Source organism: Pinus tabuliformis, chromosome 9, assembly GCF_031772625.1.
Source record: "Pinus tabuliformis cultivar Carrire ecotype Pingquan chromosome 9, CPIR1, whole genome shotgun sequence".
Taxonomy (NCBI): domain Eukaryota; kingdom Viridiplantae; phylum Streptophyta; class Pinopsida; order Pinales; family Pinaceae; genus Pinus; species Pinus tabuliformis.
This window is the reverse complement of record NC_142307.1, coordinates 1,755,983,298-1,756,001,472: the sequence shown is the minus strand read 5'-3', so window position 1 is coordinate 1,756,001,472 and position 18,175 is coordinate 1,755,983,298. Positions and strand designations below refer to the sequence as shown.

The following is an 18,175-nucleotide window of genomic DNA, read 5'->3' as shown; positions in this document are numbered from 1 at the left end:
ATGCAGAGGGAGTTGCCATACAGATGTAGTAGTGGAAGTGGCAAAGCCATGGGCAACAGTGTAGAGGATGTTGGGCAGGGAGGCCTAGCATCATCACAGGTACCGATGTCGTATAATCAGGGTGATGCTCAATGGTGGAGTATTACTAGAGCATAGTCCTTGCTAAGAGGGAGTTTTGATTTGGGGTAGCATCGTATGTGCTCTAGCCATGAAAATTTGTGGAGAGGCTAAAGCACATGAGATCTCCAAGACCCAGAAATGGTTTGGGCAGATTCTACCCGATTAAGGAGATATTAAAATAATTAATATTTTTAATGGAGTTCCTAAGTCTAAACTTAGGAAAAATAAAATATTAATGGTTATTAATATAAAAGTCTAAAGGACATGGATCAAGCCAAATCTAATCTTAGCCGTTGATTAGAGATATAAACTCAGCCATTGAAGACTCAACAGAAAAAGTATAAGAGGAGGCTTGAGGGTCAGTTGGAGACACACTAGAGTGATCAGTCATTCTATTCTCTAGAGCAATGTTTTCTAAGAGAGATAGAATTAGTGATCAACAATGAGGGGTAGTGAATACATAGCAGAGAGGCAGAGTTGGTACCAGAGAGACAACGCAAAGCCGGGAGAGGTTGATGTAGAGGCAACTGGGTGCTACGCAGAGGCAGCCAGGAGCTGCGCAAAGCTAGGAGTGGCTAGCGTGTGAGATGCAGAGGGTCTAGGGGCTGACGTAGAAGCTCCAGAAGCTAACGCAAAGGCTAGCAGAGCTCACGCGGAGCCAAAGAGGCAGCATTGGGAGGATTTCGTAGGACAGATTGGGAGCTGGTGAGCCTGGTGGGGTGATGCAGTCCCTATCAGAGTGACGCAGAGCAATGGGAGCTGCAATTGTTGTTGTGGGATTGTTCATCCGGTGATTATTCAGCCGGAATATCTGTCTCTGAGGAGAGGTACTACTGCCGAGGGCATTCTCTATTGGGTGAGCCATTTCTGGCACCCTAGTTGTATTATGAAAACTGCATAATAATAAAAACCTCTGAATAGCTGCACCAATTTTCCCGCATTGGGTTTTTCCAGGGACAATGGTCCAAAAATAATGGTGTCACTTGTGTGCTTGTTTTTCTCTCAGTTGATGATTTGTAGATGTTGATACTGTACTTGTGTTTATTTTCAGTATTTACATGGTAAATAACTTGTTAAGTAATTGAACAAGTAGGAAGAAATAAAGAAGATAGTACGGGAAGAATTTCTAACAGGTTAAACTTAGAAATTCCAACAACACTTGATCTTGGAAATGTCCTTCTTCCTCCTGTGCTACTCCTGCTGCCCCTTTGATGCGAGGACCACATCTTCCTTTTCCTTTACTTGCTTCATCCCACTATTGTTGTTGCTACCACTAATGGGGCTCTTCACCAAATCTCGCCTCATCTCCTCTTGTGGTAGATTGGCCCACATATGATCGCAATCTGGCAGTTTTTCTCTGCCCAAGATACTCTGGATGAAAACTTGCCATTCTTTAGAAATGTTTTTCAGAGCTAATTGTACCAATTCTGTAGGCTAGGGCACTTACCATACTGAATACAACTAGTCCCGGACATCCTGAAGCCTAGTAAGGAAGGGGTCTATACGCTCCCCTTTCTACATCCTCGTGCATCTCAGTTTCTCCTCAAGATACATCTTTCGTTGTTCGGAATATCCTTCGTACAACATAGCAAGTGCCTCCCACATCTGTTGGTTAGTATCTTTGCCAACTATGTGAAACACCACATGATCTCAAACCCCATCGAGAATCAACCTCTTTGCCTTCGCAATCTCCTTCTTGTACTTTTTAAGTGGATCTGCATCTGTGGGTACAGCTACCACACTATCGATATAAGTCTTGAGATCTTGATCATCTAGAAGGCAGGAAATTCCAGGCTTCCAGATCACATTGTTGGAGGCTCCCTCCAACCAATCTTGATCTCTCAACCCGCTGACGCCATCTCTCCAAAAAAAATGTCAAATTCCTCTTCTCCTTTGTGCAGTTGTTGCCCAACGATTCATACTCCCTTCTGGAGTGAAAAACTCTGCACACAACTACTACTGCTCTACTAGGAAAAATCAAACTTTTGTGCTAGAAGTCCCTTGAGGAAGGAATTCCCTCAGTGTGCGCTCTTCCTTCCTCCTGACGCTATTTTTCACTAGCAAATTGCTGCAAAATCTGTGTCCTAGCTGAAGATTTGCTCTGCAAGGAAAACACTGTCTCCCTCTGCCTCTGGTAAGCTCTGATTTGAAAGATCTAATTTCTCTGTCGACTCAGAGAAATAGATCTTTCCTCAAAAACTCGACCCTCCTGGTCCAAGGGACTGCGCTACCTCTGAGGGTTTCGAATTGCTACCAATTCGAACCTCCTTCTCCTCTACTGCTACTGAGCTCTCCGACTTCTATCTGTGCTCTAATACCATGTCAAAATTCAATGACCCCAAATCCTACTACAGCAACTGATAATGTTTCTTCTATTTGTTAAATCAATGAAACAAATTATTTGCAGTTTCCTATGGCAAATATTGAAGCATATACACTACAGACTTCACAAAATAAGTACTGCAGAAGAAATAAAAGCACTGGAAGAATAGATGCGCGCACACAATAATACACTGTTATTTTTGGACCAATGTCCCCGGAAAAACTAGTGTTCCACGGGGATGCGTCCCCCAGGGTCGGGTGCACGCACCCCACGCACCTAGGACGAGGGAACGTCTGGGGAAACGTTTCCCCATGTCCCCCTTTTGGGGAGATGCGGGGAGACGCAGGGGGGGACGTTTCCCCAATGTGGGGGACGCGACTCCCCAAAAGGGGATGCCTGGACGTCCCCCCTCAAAATGGTCTATGCGTCCCCCCTTAAATTTGCTTGTAAACAATGATTTATGACAGGGAAAACCTAGTATTTGACCATATTTCCCTACTAATGCTATGCAATTCATGGTAATGTTAAATCGTTAAAGTAAAAGTGACATTCTCCTTTATCTTTCATTTTCATCCTTTTACTTAAATTTTTAACATTACCATGAAATGGCTCAGGATGTTTGAGAGTGGTTCCGACTTCATTGGATTTCATATGGAGAAAGTAGAATTTTAGATCTCACTCAAAATCCAACAGACTTAACAATTTTTCAGGAATTTAGGATTTGATGGATTGCAATGTTTCCATTGCATTTTGTCATGTACAAGGGCATGGAATTAGTCTTTAATCAAGAGAACCAAGCCCTCTGTGTACTTTAGAGTGACTTTTAGACTCGTCACTCCATTGTTTTTGAGTTTTAGTTATATCAATTTAATATTTCAGTCTTTAGATTTCAGTATCTATTATAGTCTATTTTGCTTAGTACTAATTAGATTCTAGAATGATAAATGATGAATTTTAATTTTAAATCAATTTAGAATCTAGAATGATGAATTTAATTTTTAAATCAATGTAGATTCTAGAATGGTGAATAATGAATAATGAATATGGATCAGAGTATTTCATTATTGAATCTCGTGGTTTATGGATGAATCATGTATGTATTAGTAAGAATGATGAGTATGGATCAATGTATTTCATTATTTAATTCAATTATGTATGTATCATTCTATTTATGCTTTCATTATTGAATATGAATTTGAAATATATATATATATATATATATTAAAAAGGAAAAAAAATTATATACCGCGACGTCCCCCCATCCCCCCTAAATTTCAATAAAATTTGAGGGTACTCCCACATGTCCCCCTTGTGGGTCTCCCCGCACCCGCATCTCCCTATCCCGGAGTCTTGGTGGAGCATTAGGAAAAACCCTTGGGAAAACCGGTGTAGCATTTGAGGGTTTCCATACAGAGAAAATGACTAACAGAAGTCTAGTGAGAAAAATTTCACTTCCATCGGTGATCCGACACTGACCTAAGCTCAAGATGAGTTGCTCCTTGTTGCCTCTATGTCGCACTACGCAGATCTGCATCAACCTTGCCTAGACCAGCGTCTCTCTCACTCTGATGATCAATTGCTACTCTGGAAACTCGATCTTCTGGCCTCTGGGTTCCCACTCCCCACTTAATCTTGACTTCTCCTCAGCAAAATATGGATCTCCCTCTAAAGCTTTGCGTTGCCTCTCTGCACTGCTTTAGCCTCTCTGTGGAGTACATTGTCTCTCTGCTATGCACTCATCGGATTGGAAAAACTTCCTTCCAGCTTTACTATCCTTGCCCCTCTTTGACTGCTTTGAAACTACTGAATCAACTTCGGCAACACATAGTTGCTACTCTGGAGTTCGATTTTCTAGCAATATCGAATTCCTTGCTCTCAAGTGTGTTCTCCAACCCCCATAGTAGGGCAGACCCACAAATGGTAAGCGAACCTACCCATGGTTTTTTGCATGGGATTTGCGCATGGTTTTGGGCATGATGGTTTTCTTCCCATGGTATTTTGTAGATCCGGTCAAGGGAACTACGATTATGTTCTAATCCAGGGTCAATGGATTGCGATTTATGAATGCTTCGACATGTATATGTATATATATTATAACATTGAAAGGAATATAATGAAAAATCAATCTGGTAGTCTCAGTTTTGGGATCCAGGGGAAAATTTCTATGTATATTTGTTTTCTGTTCTCACCATTGTTTATTTTTTCATTTGAAGAATTCGTTTGTAAGTAATTTATTTACAGAGTTAAAATCTACATAAATACTCATGAATTTTCCAAGGAAATGCCTTCTTTCAATCCCGAAAAGATGTCCAATACTTAAACCAGTATCCAATAGCAAAAATTCCACATAAGATCACATCTCCACAAGTAGCAAAAACCAAGAGGCTAAGTCAAGCTCTTTTAGAGACGCTGAAACCCACAAGAGTGATGATGAAAAATGAATGGAGTGATCCTCCTTGTATAGGAGGTAAATCACTTCCATTAATTCAATTAAAAGCCCATAAAACAAGTTTAATTTTGAGTAGACACAAAGTAAAATGGGTTACATGCCAACCCAATAGCTCAACAAATAAAATATGCCAATAATTGCCCACACGTGTCAGTCATAAACCCTCAATAAGCATGCTGTCATGCCCTTTTCGAGCTAAAATGCTCTAAAGGTGCAATGCAAGAGTTGAATGTGTCTCTAAGTATCATGATCAACCTCAATTTGAGGAAGGGTCCTCAAATCAAGCCTCAAAGCATCTGCATGTGTCCAAAAGCTAGCTCTGGGTGCCCAACATCATCTCCATGGGTGCCATCTAAACAACATGTTGTAATTTCTCTTAAATGTTGGGCCTCTGTCAAGTGCAACAAGTCTTCCCTAATCACCCTGAGGATAATCATCCTCATATGAGCTCTGGATCATGGCATGCTGATCTAGTATTGTCAAGGCCAGCCTAGGGGCAAGCTAGATTCACTAGTACATCATCAAGAGTCCTCAATTCTAGGCAAGATGAGCTCAACATTCTGGGATCGGAGAGTGCTCTGGCGTGTTCGTCAATTGTCATGATCATCTAAGGGCCCAGTTCTCTGTTGTAGAAGGGCAACATTGCATCTAGGCATCATGTGGAGTAGGAGTGGAATAAAGTGCCCTCAAGGCCTCAACTGCTCTGTGAAAACCACCTGGCAAAACCATCTCAAACTCAAGTGAAAGAAACCATTCATTAGAGACAATAACCATAGATCCATCGAAGTGGATCATACTTAATAGTTAAGGGCATAATAATACTTCAAATCAGGATCGCCTTCAAATCTAACTAGACCAAGTCTTGTAAAAGTGTTCCCTACCTTTGTAGGTGTTGCTAGGTAATCAATCCTATTAAGTGCTTCCAGACCCTACAGGGAGATGGCATTTCAAAGGTCAACCCTTCAATCCATAGGTGTTAGTGAGAATAGGTGGCAACAAAGGGTAATGACTTCATGGCCAAGTGCCATGGTCAGGGGATCAGCGAATGAAGGTCCACATCCTAGGTGTATAGATGTAATGGAAGGAGTAATCGTGGAGGCATGAGCTACCCCTTTTCTCGGCTTGCTTTTTCCACCCCTCTAGTGCGCCTTTTATTTCTTTTTGATAGTGTTTTTTATATGATGCATAGCTCAAGGATCAAAGCTTGCTATTTATGATATAGCATTTGTTTTACCCCTTAAGATGAGTCAATTTCTCGCTCATCAGGGTTGGGACATGAAAGGGTTCCTCATGATGTTATAAAGCATCAATTGCTCAGGAAATGGTTGATGGCTAATGAGGGGGTAGAGCTCATGCTAGGATTTTGTCCACGCAGTAACTTTGTCCCGACCATTTTTTGCATTTTAACCTTTATTTTTCTTTTGTTGTGGCCATCTTATGCTTTTTCATTCTTTTAGCTCCATCAACTTTTAAGGCAAAGTTTTCTGACCCTAATCAAGGATGTGGATGTGTGAGTGCCAAATCTCGATGAACCAATGACAGTTAACCGGAATGATGGAGGTGGTATCAAGGGAATGATGAAAGATCTTATGGAATGGTCATGGACACACTACTGCAATCCAAGTTTTCCATGTAGTGCCCCTCCCATAACTCTAAGGCCTTAGAGGAGGTCCCATTATACTAGGGCTAAAGACTAACCCGTTGGTAAGGTGAGAGAAACAAGTTTACAGTCAAGATTGGTCAATTGTCCGTATTACCCCTTTCTCTATGTTAAAATGCCTAAAACATTAAGTAAAAGCACTTGATTGCAAAATGGTTGAGGTCCCAGTTGAGTGGTAGCCCACCTTTCATTCAAGAGGAATGTCGGATAGTGAGAGGTGCATGACCGATGCAAATGGAAAAAGAATGTAGCATATCATCATTGTTGAGCAATGAATAGGGCTGTTGGCTGGCTGTTCAAGATAGGAGAAAAAGTTGTCTCCTATAAGGTTGCCCATTTTGGTGGGTAACAACACTCTTTGTTTAAAATGAAAAACATTGCATATTTGTGTATAAATGGTTTGGATTATATTGATGCACATGAGTATATATGTTTTTTTTTCAAAATTTGAATGTTTTATGTAATTTTTGGTTGACAGGATTTCAGTCCAGTTTTTTCCAATACCAGTCCAGTCTACATTTTTGGTGCTCACCAACTAAATGACCGGTCTAGTTCTAATAACATTGGTAGTATTATGGCTTCCAACTAAGGATGTAATGAAAAAGTGCAAACATCTAGAAGAAGCGATGTTTATTCAGTCAATGAACATGTCTATATCCATTGTGCATTTGGTAAGATCTAAAACGATAGAAGTTAAAACAAGCAAAAAGTTATCTGAATATAGTTAGATCAAACTTGGATCCCTCGACGGACAATCCCAAACTAGCGATTTGAAAATAGTTTGATGCAAATATAATCACCTGCAGGTTTGACACCTGACCACCAAAATATGTGTCGGCACTAGCGAGAACAAGGTTGTGGGTTTCCTTATAAGCATCTGTTGGGCGTTCCATGCCTCCAGGCCTCACAATCTGAAAGCCATCACCAAGATGTTATCTGTTAGCAACATACCATGGATTTTTTATGTAACAACTGTTATTTCTAACAAGAAAATCTATGGTGTGTTCTAGGAATTATTTCTACAGTATATTTTAATATTCTAACCTTTAAATTCAAGTCATGTTATGGTTCATTACAACAACATTAAAAGACCATTATCATCCTTCCATGTCATATTTTTCAGTTTATTCCTATAATCATGAATCTCCTGAAATTTAAACTATTGAAAATTGAATTTGCATGCACTCACAGTGTATGGAAGACCACTATTAATCAATGCTTGTTCTGCTTTTCTTTTCCATATGAGAACACCCCAAAACAGGCTGCCAAAGACAAGCAAGCATAATGTAAGGTGTGAAACAGCTCTGCATGGTACTACTTTATCAACTATGTTTTTCAAAATGGAATTTACTGGCAGAATTGCTTCGCATTTATTCCAAGGTCAAGGGAAGGCAAGCTACTTCAAAGAAACAAGGCACAAAGAAAAAACAAATCAGCATGGTCAAAAGTAGAGCCAATATCTATGCAGAACCCAGTCACAAAGAAATAACGGAAAAAGATGCTGTAAAGGTCCTTATTGTCAAGACTGTATAGATCTACTTGAAATTGGATATCGTAAAATTCCATATCAGAAATCTGAAGCTAGAAACTACAAAATAATGTATTTAAAAAGAAACAAAAAAACTTCTCCAGGGAGTGGAAGCGAAGCAAAAGAAATCTGATTTTTATTTGATTCCTTCACTAGTTTATCGATTCTCCAAATGAATCTATGTAGCAACTATGAAGGCTAAGGAAAAAAATTAGCAACTGACAAGAAAGAAGGGGGTAGGGAGAAACCTTGGGCAAACAATGAAGTGTTCAGAATCCAGATTTCACCAATATTACTAGACTCAGCTTGGGAAAAAATTAGCAATAATGGAGATTCAAGAGACTGAGATCGGGAAAAATTCATCAAGTACAAAAAATGAGTTAGGTGTAATAGTTTGTGAGCAATTATAGGCAGATCAGTGAGTTTGACTCAGGTTCTGGGTCAAACAGAATTTAACTTGTGATTGCTTGAGAGTCCATTGGTGAGTAAGACTCATGATTTCTCACAAGAAAAATGGCAATTTTGACACACAATGACAGAGTTTGAATCTTAATTACTCATAATGCAAACTGATTCAACCCAAACCAAACTCACCAATCTGCCTCTCAATACCCAGAAATTGCTGTGTCAACGTAAGTATTTTGGATCACAAGCATAGGCAAAGATTTTCTTGGAAAATTCTTCCAACTGGTACAAAGCAATGTAAAGGTGTGTAACCTTGCAGTTATGAAGGTGGCTTCTGTTGATTTGGGTTAACCTCGGATGTGCTCTAGCCACGAAAATTGGTGGAGAGACTAAAGCACATGAGATCTTCAATACCCAGAAATGGTTTGGGCAGATTCTAAAAAGTTTGGGAGATATTAAAATAATTAATATTTTTAATAGAGTACCTAAGTATAAACTTAGGGAAAATAAAATATTGATGTGAATTAATATAAAATTGTGTTAGAAGGGTCCAAAAGTCATGGATCAAGCCAGAGTTAATCTTAGCCGTTGATTAGGGACTTCATCTCAACCGTTGAATAGTCAACGAGAAAAGTATAAGAGGAGGCTTGAGGGTCACTTGGAGAACACACCGACTTGATCAAGATTTCGATTTTCTGGGGCAGGGTTTGCTGAGGAAGTCAAAAAAGCGATTAGAGTTGCAGCAGAGAAGCAGTGAATACAGAAGCAAAGAGGCAGAGATAGTACCAGGAAGATCAGCGCAGAAGCCGAAAGAGAGAGACGCAGAGCCAGCCAGAGGTTCACGCAAAGCCCGCCAGGGCTCACGCAGAGCCAGCCAGGGCTCACGCAGAGGCAGTGAGGAGCTGCACAGTGCCTCAGAGAGCCAACGTGGGTGACGCAGAGGCTCTAAGGGCTGACGCAGTGCCTCCAGAGGTTGACGCAGCACAAGCTAGGGTGACGTTGGGCCAGAAAGGGCTGATGCTGGGGTTTTCGTGGGGTAGATTGGAGCTGGGAGTTGTTGGAGTGTTTATTTAGCGTTTCGGCCGAAAAATCTGTCTCCGGCTGAGAAGTACTATTGCCAAGATTATTCTCTGTTGGGTGAGCCGGTTTTGGCACCCAGATTGTATTCTGAAACTGCTTAATAATTAAAACCCTCAAATAGCTGCACTGGTTTTCCGGCATTGGGTTTTTCCGAGCACATTGGTCCAAAAACAACGGTGTCACTTATGTGCTTGTTTTTTTCCTTCAATTGATGATTTGTAATGTGTTGAGCATGTACTTGTATTTATTTTCAACATTTACATGGTAAATAACTTGTTAATTAATTAAAACAAGTAGGCAGAAATAAATAAGAAAAGTACATAAAATGTTTCTAACAGTTAGACTTAGAAATTCCAACATGGTATTAGAGCGTGGTTGTAGATCACAGGAGAAATGAGGACATTAACCGAGCAGAGAAGCAGCAATAGAAAACAGCTATCCCGAGTGATGCCCGAAGGTTGATGAAAAAGAAAAGAAAAAGCATAATTGGCCACATTCAACAGGAAATTGTACCACAAAATGCAAAAGATGGTTAGGACAAACACATTTAGCACGTGGGCAAAAGCCAATACATGAGCTCTACCCCTTTCCATGGCCATCACCCTGGTTCCTATAGGCCCTAGATGAGCCTCCTCTATCATTCAAGAACCCATGATTGTCCCAACCCTTGGTGGGCGATGAACTGCCCCACCTTAAAGGGGGTATCCACTGCTATACTTTACACATCATGCTCTCATTCCCTTGAGCCTCGAGCAGTTAACCAAAGAAAAATCATAAAAGGAAAAAGGCATATGATGAAGGGTGGAAAAATCAAGGCTGGAGTAACTCATGTACCATGATTGCTCCCTCCTACACATCATTTACCCAAGTATGGGCTTCCCTTTCATTAGCTACCCTTGTACCATGGCATGTGACCCAGGTTTTCCCCTTCATCCCCTACTCCATTCCATCACTTTATCACATGTCACCACCATTTGAAGGATGTATTTTGAACATACCACACATTTTAGGAGCAAAAACCACCTAATAGGGTGCTTGGTTAACCTCCCTTTGAGCTTGGAGACATTTACACATGTCAAAGCCCACTATGGAAGGACATGCCATTATGAAGTGCCCACTTGTTTTCCATGGTTTGTAAATTCTATTACTTGATTTCTTTAATGACTTGGTGTACTGGAGGGCAAGGGGACGCATTGAATCTTAAGAAGGATTATAGATGGTCTCCATTTTGGGTTTGGTCTCCCTATACGGGGACCTAACCCTCCAGAGGGCTACATTAGCACATGTATGGTGTGTGTAAAGAGCATGGGCCTCCACAGCGACAGACAACATTCTATGGATCCCTAGAGTCATTCAAGGATTGCTCATGGTTCACCTATTGGACAAGGACAATGCAGCTAGTTCACCATGCCCAACTGGTTCCACAGTTGCACCATACACTTAGTAGATGGTCCAAGATCTATATGATGATGTGGCATCACTTATATCATCATGCAAATGGTTTACAGGCATCTTTGATTTGTTTGGAAACCCATGAGGACATTTGTGTGCCCCCACATCCATTTGGGAGCACCACATGTTTATTACTTGGAGAACAAGGGGCCAACCCCTTGTCCACTATTTTTGGGGTCCTATTTCACATTATGGCACCTATGGACTTCATTAGGCCTCCTCTAAGGCCCAATGACACATGTTATTGATCATTCGACCCTCTTCAAAGGGTTTCTCCTTTGTTATTGAGCTATTTTGGTGGGCTTGTCACCAAAAGTACTTGTTATTTTGCACATTATTTTATTCTAGGGGCTAAATTAGCCCAAAATAAGCTAAATTGAATTCATTAGACATTGTATAAATAGATGATGAGTTGATTCATTCTCTCGTCATCACTTGGATTGGATCATTCTCTCTTGAGATTTTTGCTATTCTTTTTGGAGGACAAAATTGGATGGATGTGATCCAGGTGGATGTTGGTGGCCACCCACCTATTCGACTTGGACCCACCATTGTTTCTTTTCAACTTTTTTAATTGTAGCACAACTTACTATTTTTGGCAGTTTTTTGGGTCCTAAACTTCCAGAGCCGTTTTAAGGGACTAAAAGATGTTTTCAGGGAAAACGGAGAGACTGGAAAAGTCTAAAACCAATCTACCAATTTGTTTTCAGCCTTCTCTTTGAGATATTCCAAACGAGCTATTATGATAGCTAAATGGAGATCGTATGCCAAAGTTACGACCTTGAGAAGTTGATGTACCGATTTACCCAAACGAGGCCCACAATTTTGGTGCTTCATCTCCTATGGTTAGGTTTTTGGATGTTAGGGTTTCCCATTATTCTCAATAATAAATAGGTCTTTGAGCCTCATTGTAACATAGTTCAGAGACATGTAGCCGCCACATCTCTTCTCAAGGATAAGCTACCATCAACCGAGCTAGTTTATTTTTATTTCTGTATGTAAGCATATTTCAGTTCTTTGATATCAATGAAATGAAGTTTTATTTCTACTGCATCTCCGTGTATATGGGTATTTCTATATTTTTTTGCGTTCCTGCATAAATTTGTATCGGGATGGATGAATGTTGATGTTTGGATCTCTTCATTTTCGTCTTGGAGCTTTTATATTGGCATATTATGATGCTTGGAAATACTTGTTCTCACATGTAAGTGCTATTTAAATTCTATTTTGTTCTTTTCATATGTCACATGCATGTTGCTGGGGAATTTCGCTATACTAGGCTGAAATTTGTTGCTTTTCTTGTATGAAATGGTGGAAATTTGTCTTTTATTAGCGTTGCATCATGTCATGGGCCATTTTTGAATAAGTGAATGTTCCTAGAGATATGTTGTCAAAAGTTTATCTTGATAAGTCATCAGATATTGCATATCGAAGTATAAAGACCTTGAAGCAATTTTCCCATGCCCTAATTGCCATGCGAAATTGTTCTAAAGGCCTCCTTGACCAAGTGAAATCACTCCAAGCATTGGAATCATCTTGACTCCATTTTTCCCAAAGGATTAGGCACTGATCCTCCATAGGTGATCACCTAAAAGCATATTTTTCTCACCTTTCTCTCTTTCTCTCTAGGACTATCCTACATAGGGCACCTAGGGCATCAATTATCTCACGATCTAGCCGTTCCAATACTTCGACTTTTGGTCCACAACTACGCTGGTGTGTCCTCAAGAAGCCTTCCAAATTTCATGAGATTCTAACGATGGGATCTTGAGATATCGCAATCCCTATCTCGAAGACATATTCTTGCCCTTGGTTTCCCGTAGGTTAGAAACCCCACTGGGATCCTTGCATTGCCTTTCATTGAAAACTCATTCCTTGATCCCTTTCCCCTCCCTAATTAGGTCAAGCATATCATTGGTTGCTAAATCCTATCCCCTTGAACGAACCTCGGGTCCACTTGGTCTCATGTAGCCCATGCACTATGAAGGTTAATTCTTCAAAGATCACCTGGAACCCAAGTTTCCACAAGAATTCTAGGGCTTAGGGATATCTTTTATAAGATACATACTCAAAACCTAACTCTAGAAATTTTCCCCAAGCCCTTCCTAGAGAGCCTTCCATCTTGTCTTCCAAGACAAGCAAGCCTCATATTTGAGCCGCTCTTGTGAATAGGCTTCCAGGATCACCCCTCACCCTATCATTGGTCCATCCATTTCGTGATCCTTATCATAACGAGTCTCCTCCCATCGGTGAAAGTTCTTAAAGAGTAGGGAGCCTTAGCCAAGGTGACAATGGGTTATCACTCCATTGTTGCCCTTAGCCTAGTAATAACCCTTCAAGCATCCCCTTTTAGGACACTTGCTAATTTGGGTAGTAACAGATTGCATACTTTCTGTGTAGGGTCGAACCCTTGTACCAACTTGTTTGAAGGGTTGTGAGACCTATTTTGGAGGGCCGAGAGGATTGTCAAAGAGCTGGAGCAAGGTCACATCTCTTGGAGGTTCAACGCAAAGTTTAGTATGCTTGTGCAAAAGGTCTTTACAAAGAATAAGGAGGTTGAAGTTAGGGCTTCTTTGAAGTGGCCACAGAAGCCCTAAAGTGGACCGAAAATCTCAGTACTCCTTTGCATAGGTCCGAGCTTTTATAGGACAAGAGAAGCATGTTTGATTGAGCTTTTCTATTTGAATATTGCTAGTAGGAATAGGTATGTTAGTTAGCTTTCATGATAATGTTTTGAAATTAGACAAAAATTGTATGGCAACTTGGATAGTATGGAGGGTTGTTAGTTAGTTGATAGAATAGCCTCCAGTACCATCCCTTGTGAAGGACTTTATGGGTTATTGGTAGGCAGTCGTGAGATGCTCTCAAGATTGATTTTGAGGAACCCTAGTTGCAGTAATGCATACAGTGATGTATGACAATAACATTTGGGCTTATGACAGTAATGCATGGAAGTGGCATTTGGCAGTGGTTTGACAGTGATGAATGTCAGTTATACTTGCTCTTATGTTTTGATTGTAACAGTGATGTTTGAGTAGTGATTATGACAGTGATGTTTTGGGCAGTGAGACTTGTTTCCTAGACAATGATTGATATGATATATGGCAGGGATATCTATGACATATTGCAGGGATATCTATAATATATGATTGACATATGGCAGGGATATCTATGATGTAGGACAATGATATACTTATGCTTATGGTAGTGATATCTTCTGCAAAGTATGGCAATATAGTATGCTATATGACAGTGACCTTGATGTATGACAACGATCTTATGACAAGTAATGTAATGACTCATGACTGTGATGTGACAGAGATCTATGTTACCTATAGTGACTTTGAGGCAACCCTATATGGGGCCTAAAGAATGCCTCTTTGACTGACTTATGAGGATCATTTAAGATCCCAGGTTGGCCCTATGAGGCCTAATGTGTTGATTTGGGGTACCATCAGATGTGCTCTAGCCATGAAAATTGTTGGAGAGGCTAAAGCACATAAGATCTCCAAGTCCAAAAATGGTTTGGACAGATTCTAACCGGTTTGGGAGATATTAAAATAATTAATATTTTTAATGGATTTCCTAAGTCTAAACTTAGGAAAAATAAAATATTAATGGATATTAATATAAAACTGGGTTAGAAGGTTCCAAATGTCATGGATCAAGCCAAATCTAATATTAACCGTTGATTAGAGATTTGATCTCGGTCGTTGATGGACCAACGAAAAAAGTATAAGAAGAGGCTTGAGGGTCCGTTGGAGGACACAATAAGAGAGATCAAGAATTTGCTTTTTTGGGGCAGGGTTTGCTAAGGAAATCGAGTGAGTGATCAAAGTTGCAGCTGAGGGGCAGTGAATACATAGAAGAGAAGCAGAGTTGGTACCAGAAAGGCAGCGCAGAGCCTAGTGAGGTTGATGCAGAGGCAGCCAAGAGCTGCGCAGAGCCAGAGAGGCGAGTGTGTGAGACGCAAAGGGTCTAGGGGTTGACGCAGAGGCTAGCAGAGCTAACACAAGGCCTAGAAGCAGAGCTGAAGGATTTCATGGGACAGATTGGGAGCTCGTAAGCCAGATAGGGTGACGCAATCCCTATCGAATTAATGCAGAGCAGTAAAAGCTGCAATTGTTGTTGTGGGATTGTTCATCCGGTGATTTATCAGCCGAAATATCTGTCTCCAAGTGAGAGGTACTACTGCTGAGGGCATTCTTTGTTGGGTGAACCATTTCTGGCACCCTGGTTGTATTCTGAAAACTGCATAATAATAAAACCCTCTAAATAACTACACCGGTTTTCTCGCATTGGGTTTTTCCGCGGACATTAGTCCAAAAAATAATAGTGTCACTTGTATGCTTGTTTACTTTCAGTTGATGATTTGTTGATGTTGATATTGTATTTGTATTTATTTTCAGAATTTACATGGTAAATAACTTGTTAAGTAATTGAACGAGTAGGAAGAAATAAATCAAATAGTATAGGAAGAATTTCTAATGAGTTAAACTTAGAAATTCCAACATGGTATTAGAGCGTGGTTGCAGATCATAGGATAATTGAAAGCATCAACTAGCAGAGCAATAGCAACAAAAACAGCTTTCCCGAGTAACAGAAGTTGTTCCTAGCAGAAAGCAGCAAGGAAAGGGTGATGCAGAGGGCCTGCATCATCAATTCGAGCCAGAGGAGGATCAACGTAGAGGCAGAGAGGAGCAAACTTGACCTACGTGTGCCCGATCATCTTTCTCAGTCAAGAAGGATTGACGTTGTGGCCAGGAGGTGCAAATTTTGCTGGTGCCGAGATTGTGCAGAGCCTAGAGGCTCAGACCTTCGATTGTTGGGGCATAGGAGGCTATGGGAAATTTGCGGAGCGAAGCTGGTGAGGTACTGTGGTCAAAACAGTACCTAACAGGGCAAGACCAAGGTTGAGGGAGTTGTTGTTGAGGTGGATTTCTAGCCAAGGAATTTGGATCAGTGGTGCAATTGCACAGACGATCGGAGTGGGGCAACTCGACGTTGGCAAAAGGATTTCCAAAAGGGAAATGGAGACTCAGAGGGAGTCGAACCGAGGACTTCCAGACAGGAAGTTGAGAGCCTCGAAGGAGTCGACAGAAGAGCAGCGAGATGGTCGTGAATGGGCTGAGAGATCAGGATAGGTTGGACAAAGCGTCCAACTTTGTGGTTTGGAAGGCTAGGATCTTATCCATTGTAGACAAATATCGCATCAAGGACTTCGCCTTGAAAACAATAGCGATCCTAGTTGACCCAGCTGAAAATGAGAAGTATGAGGAGACAATGGCCAGAGCGAAGTGCATCATCCTTGATGGGGTCAAGGATCATATAGTGCCACATATTGCCAAAAAGGACATGACAAATGCAATGTGGGAGGCCCTGAAGAAATTGTACCAACATACTTCCGTGCAGAGGAAGATGTTACTTGAAAATCAGCTGCAGTCATACCAGATGCAGAAGGGAGAGCAGATAGATGTCTTCCTCGGTCGATTGAAGGAGATCCGGGACCAGCTGACTTCCATAGGGGCCACGCCGGATGAGGAGATGTTGGTGAGGACCACATTGAATGCAGTTTTTGAGGATTGGGAAGTGTTTGTCCAGAGCATACTGGGCAGGTCGAAGCTTCCAAATTGGGAAGAACTATGGGCGGCTCTTCGTCAAGAAGAGATCAGACGGCTGACCAAGGTAGGGAGTAGCGGTAAAGGGATCAGGATCAAGAAGGAGGAAGAAGAGGATGCGGCTCTAGCATCTGCAGGAAAGCAGGAGAAGCGGAAGAAGAAGGACCTCTCCAAGGTCAAGTGCTTCCGTTGTGGGGAGCTGGGTTATTTTGCGAACTAGTGTCCAAGGAAAAAGATCAAGGGAGAGGCTTCCGAGACCAAGGCAGCGCCAGCAAAGGCGGTGAAAGAAGTCGAGGAGGATGACGACTGTGCCATGAGTGCTCATGCGTCACTCGAGAGGAAGTGGGGTGACATCGAGTTGTAGTTAGACGGACTATAGGCGATGAGGAGCAGGATTCTTGAGGTACACAACCTCTTGGATTATACCTTGCTACGGGAGCCCCGAAGAGGAGTAGCAGGACTGGCAAATGTCGGTAGAGATGGATGCGGATGGAGCGGCAGAGAATGCTACAATGCAGGAGACCCAGGATAGCGCAGAGGTTAGCAGGATACAACAGTGTGAGAAGCACGGAAGTATTGCACCAGTGCAGGATGGCACGGAGAGTTGTGCAACAGTGCGAGATGCATGGAATTGTTGCTGCAGCGCAGAGGTCAGTAGAGGGAGCACTTGTTAGCAACAAAGGGAGCTTCAACATCGGGAGAGTCTCTAGCCTGACAGGGATGTCAGAGTTGGGTGGATCAGTTACTTCCTTCTCAGTAACTGGGTTGTAATGCAGCAGTTAGCAGCGGCAGTGCTATGGGCAGTACGATGCAGTGTGAGTAAAAGGGGATGCAATACAAGATGCAGCAGTGCAGAGGATGTTGGGCTGGGAGGCCTAGCATCAGCACAGGGATCGATGGTGGATAATCAGGGTGATACTCAGTGAGGAGTATTACTAGAGCAAAGTCCTCGCTAAGAGGGAGTGTTGATTTGGGGTAGCATTGGGTGTGCTCTAGCCATGAAAAGTCGTGGAGAGGCTAAAGCATATAAGATCTCCATGACCAAGAAATGGTTTGGGCAAATTCTAACCGGGTTGGGAGATATTAAAATAATTAATATTTTTAATGGAGTTCCTAAGTCTAAACTTAGGAAAAATAAAATATTAATGGGTATTAATATAAAACTGGGTTAGAAGGTTCCAAAACTAATGGATCAAGCCAAATCTAATCTTAATTGTTGATTTGCGATTTAATCTCGGCCATTGATGGACCAATGAGAAAAGTATAAGAAGAGGCTTGAGGGTCAGTTGGAGGACACACCAAGAGAGATCAAGAATTCGATTTTCTGGGGTAGGGTTTTCTGAGGAAATCGAGTGAGTGATCTAAGTTGCAGCTAAGGGGTAGTGAATACATAGCAAAGAGGTAGAGTTGGTACCAGAGAGGCAGCGCAAAGCCTAGTGAGGTCGACGCAAAGGCAACTGGAGGCTATGCAGAGGCAGCCAGGAGCTGTGCAGAGCCAGAGAGGCTAGCGTGTGAGACGCAGAGGGTCTAGAGGTTGACG

The 18,175-nt window shown here is 41.6% G+C and overlaps 1 protein-coding gene across 3 annotated transcripts in view; it reads right to left on the bottom strand.

Annotated features, from left to right (window-relative positions):
• The window catches only part of LOC149155773 (protein TIC 62, chloroplastic-like), a 306,905-nt gene that overhangs the window by 125,240 nt on the left and 163,490 nt on the right, over positions 1 to 18,175 (bottom strand). For all 3 annotated transcript variants that reach the window (XR_016263751.1, XM_089445999.1, XM_089445998.1), the window contains exons 7-8: positions 7,742 to 7,814; positions 7,353 to 7,463 (exon numbers count right to left, since the gene is read on the bottom strand). Coding sequence is in view for 2 of the 3 variants with exons in the window: in XM_089445999.1 (XP_089302125.1) it covers positions 7,353 to 7,463; positions 7,742 to 7,814 (184 nt within the window). In the remaining variant the exon portion in view is untranslated. The remainder of the gene's footprint in view (positions 1 to 7,352; positions 7,464 to 7,741; positions 7,815 to 18,175) is intronic.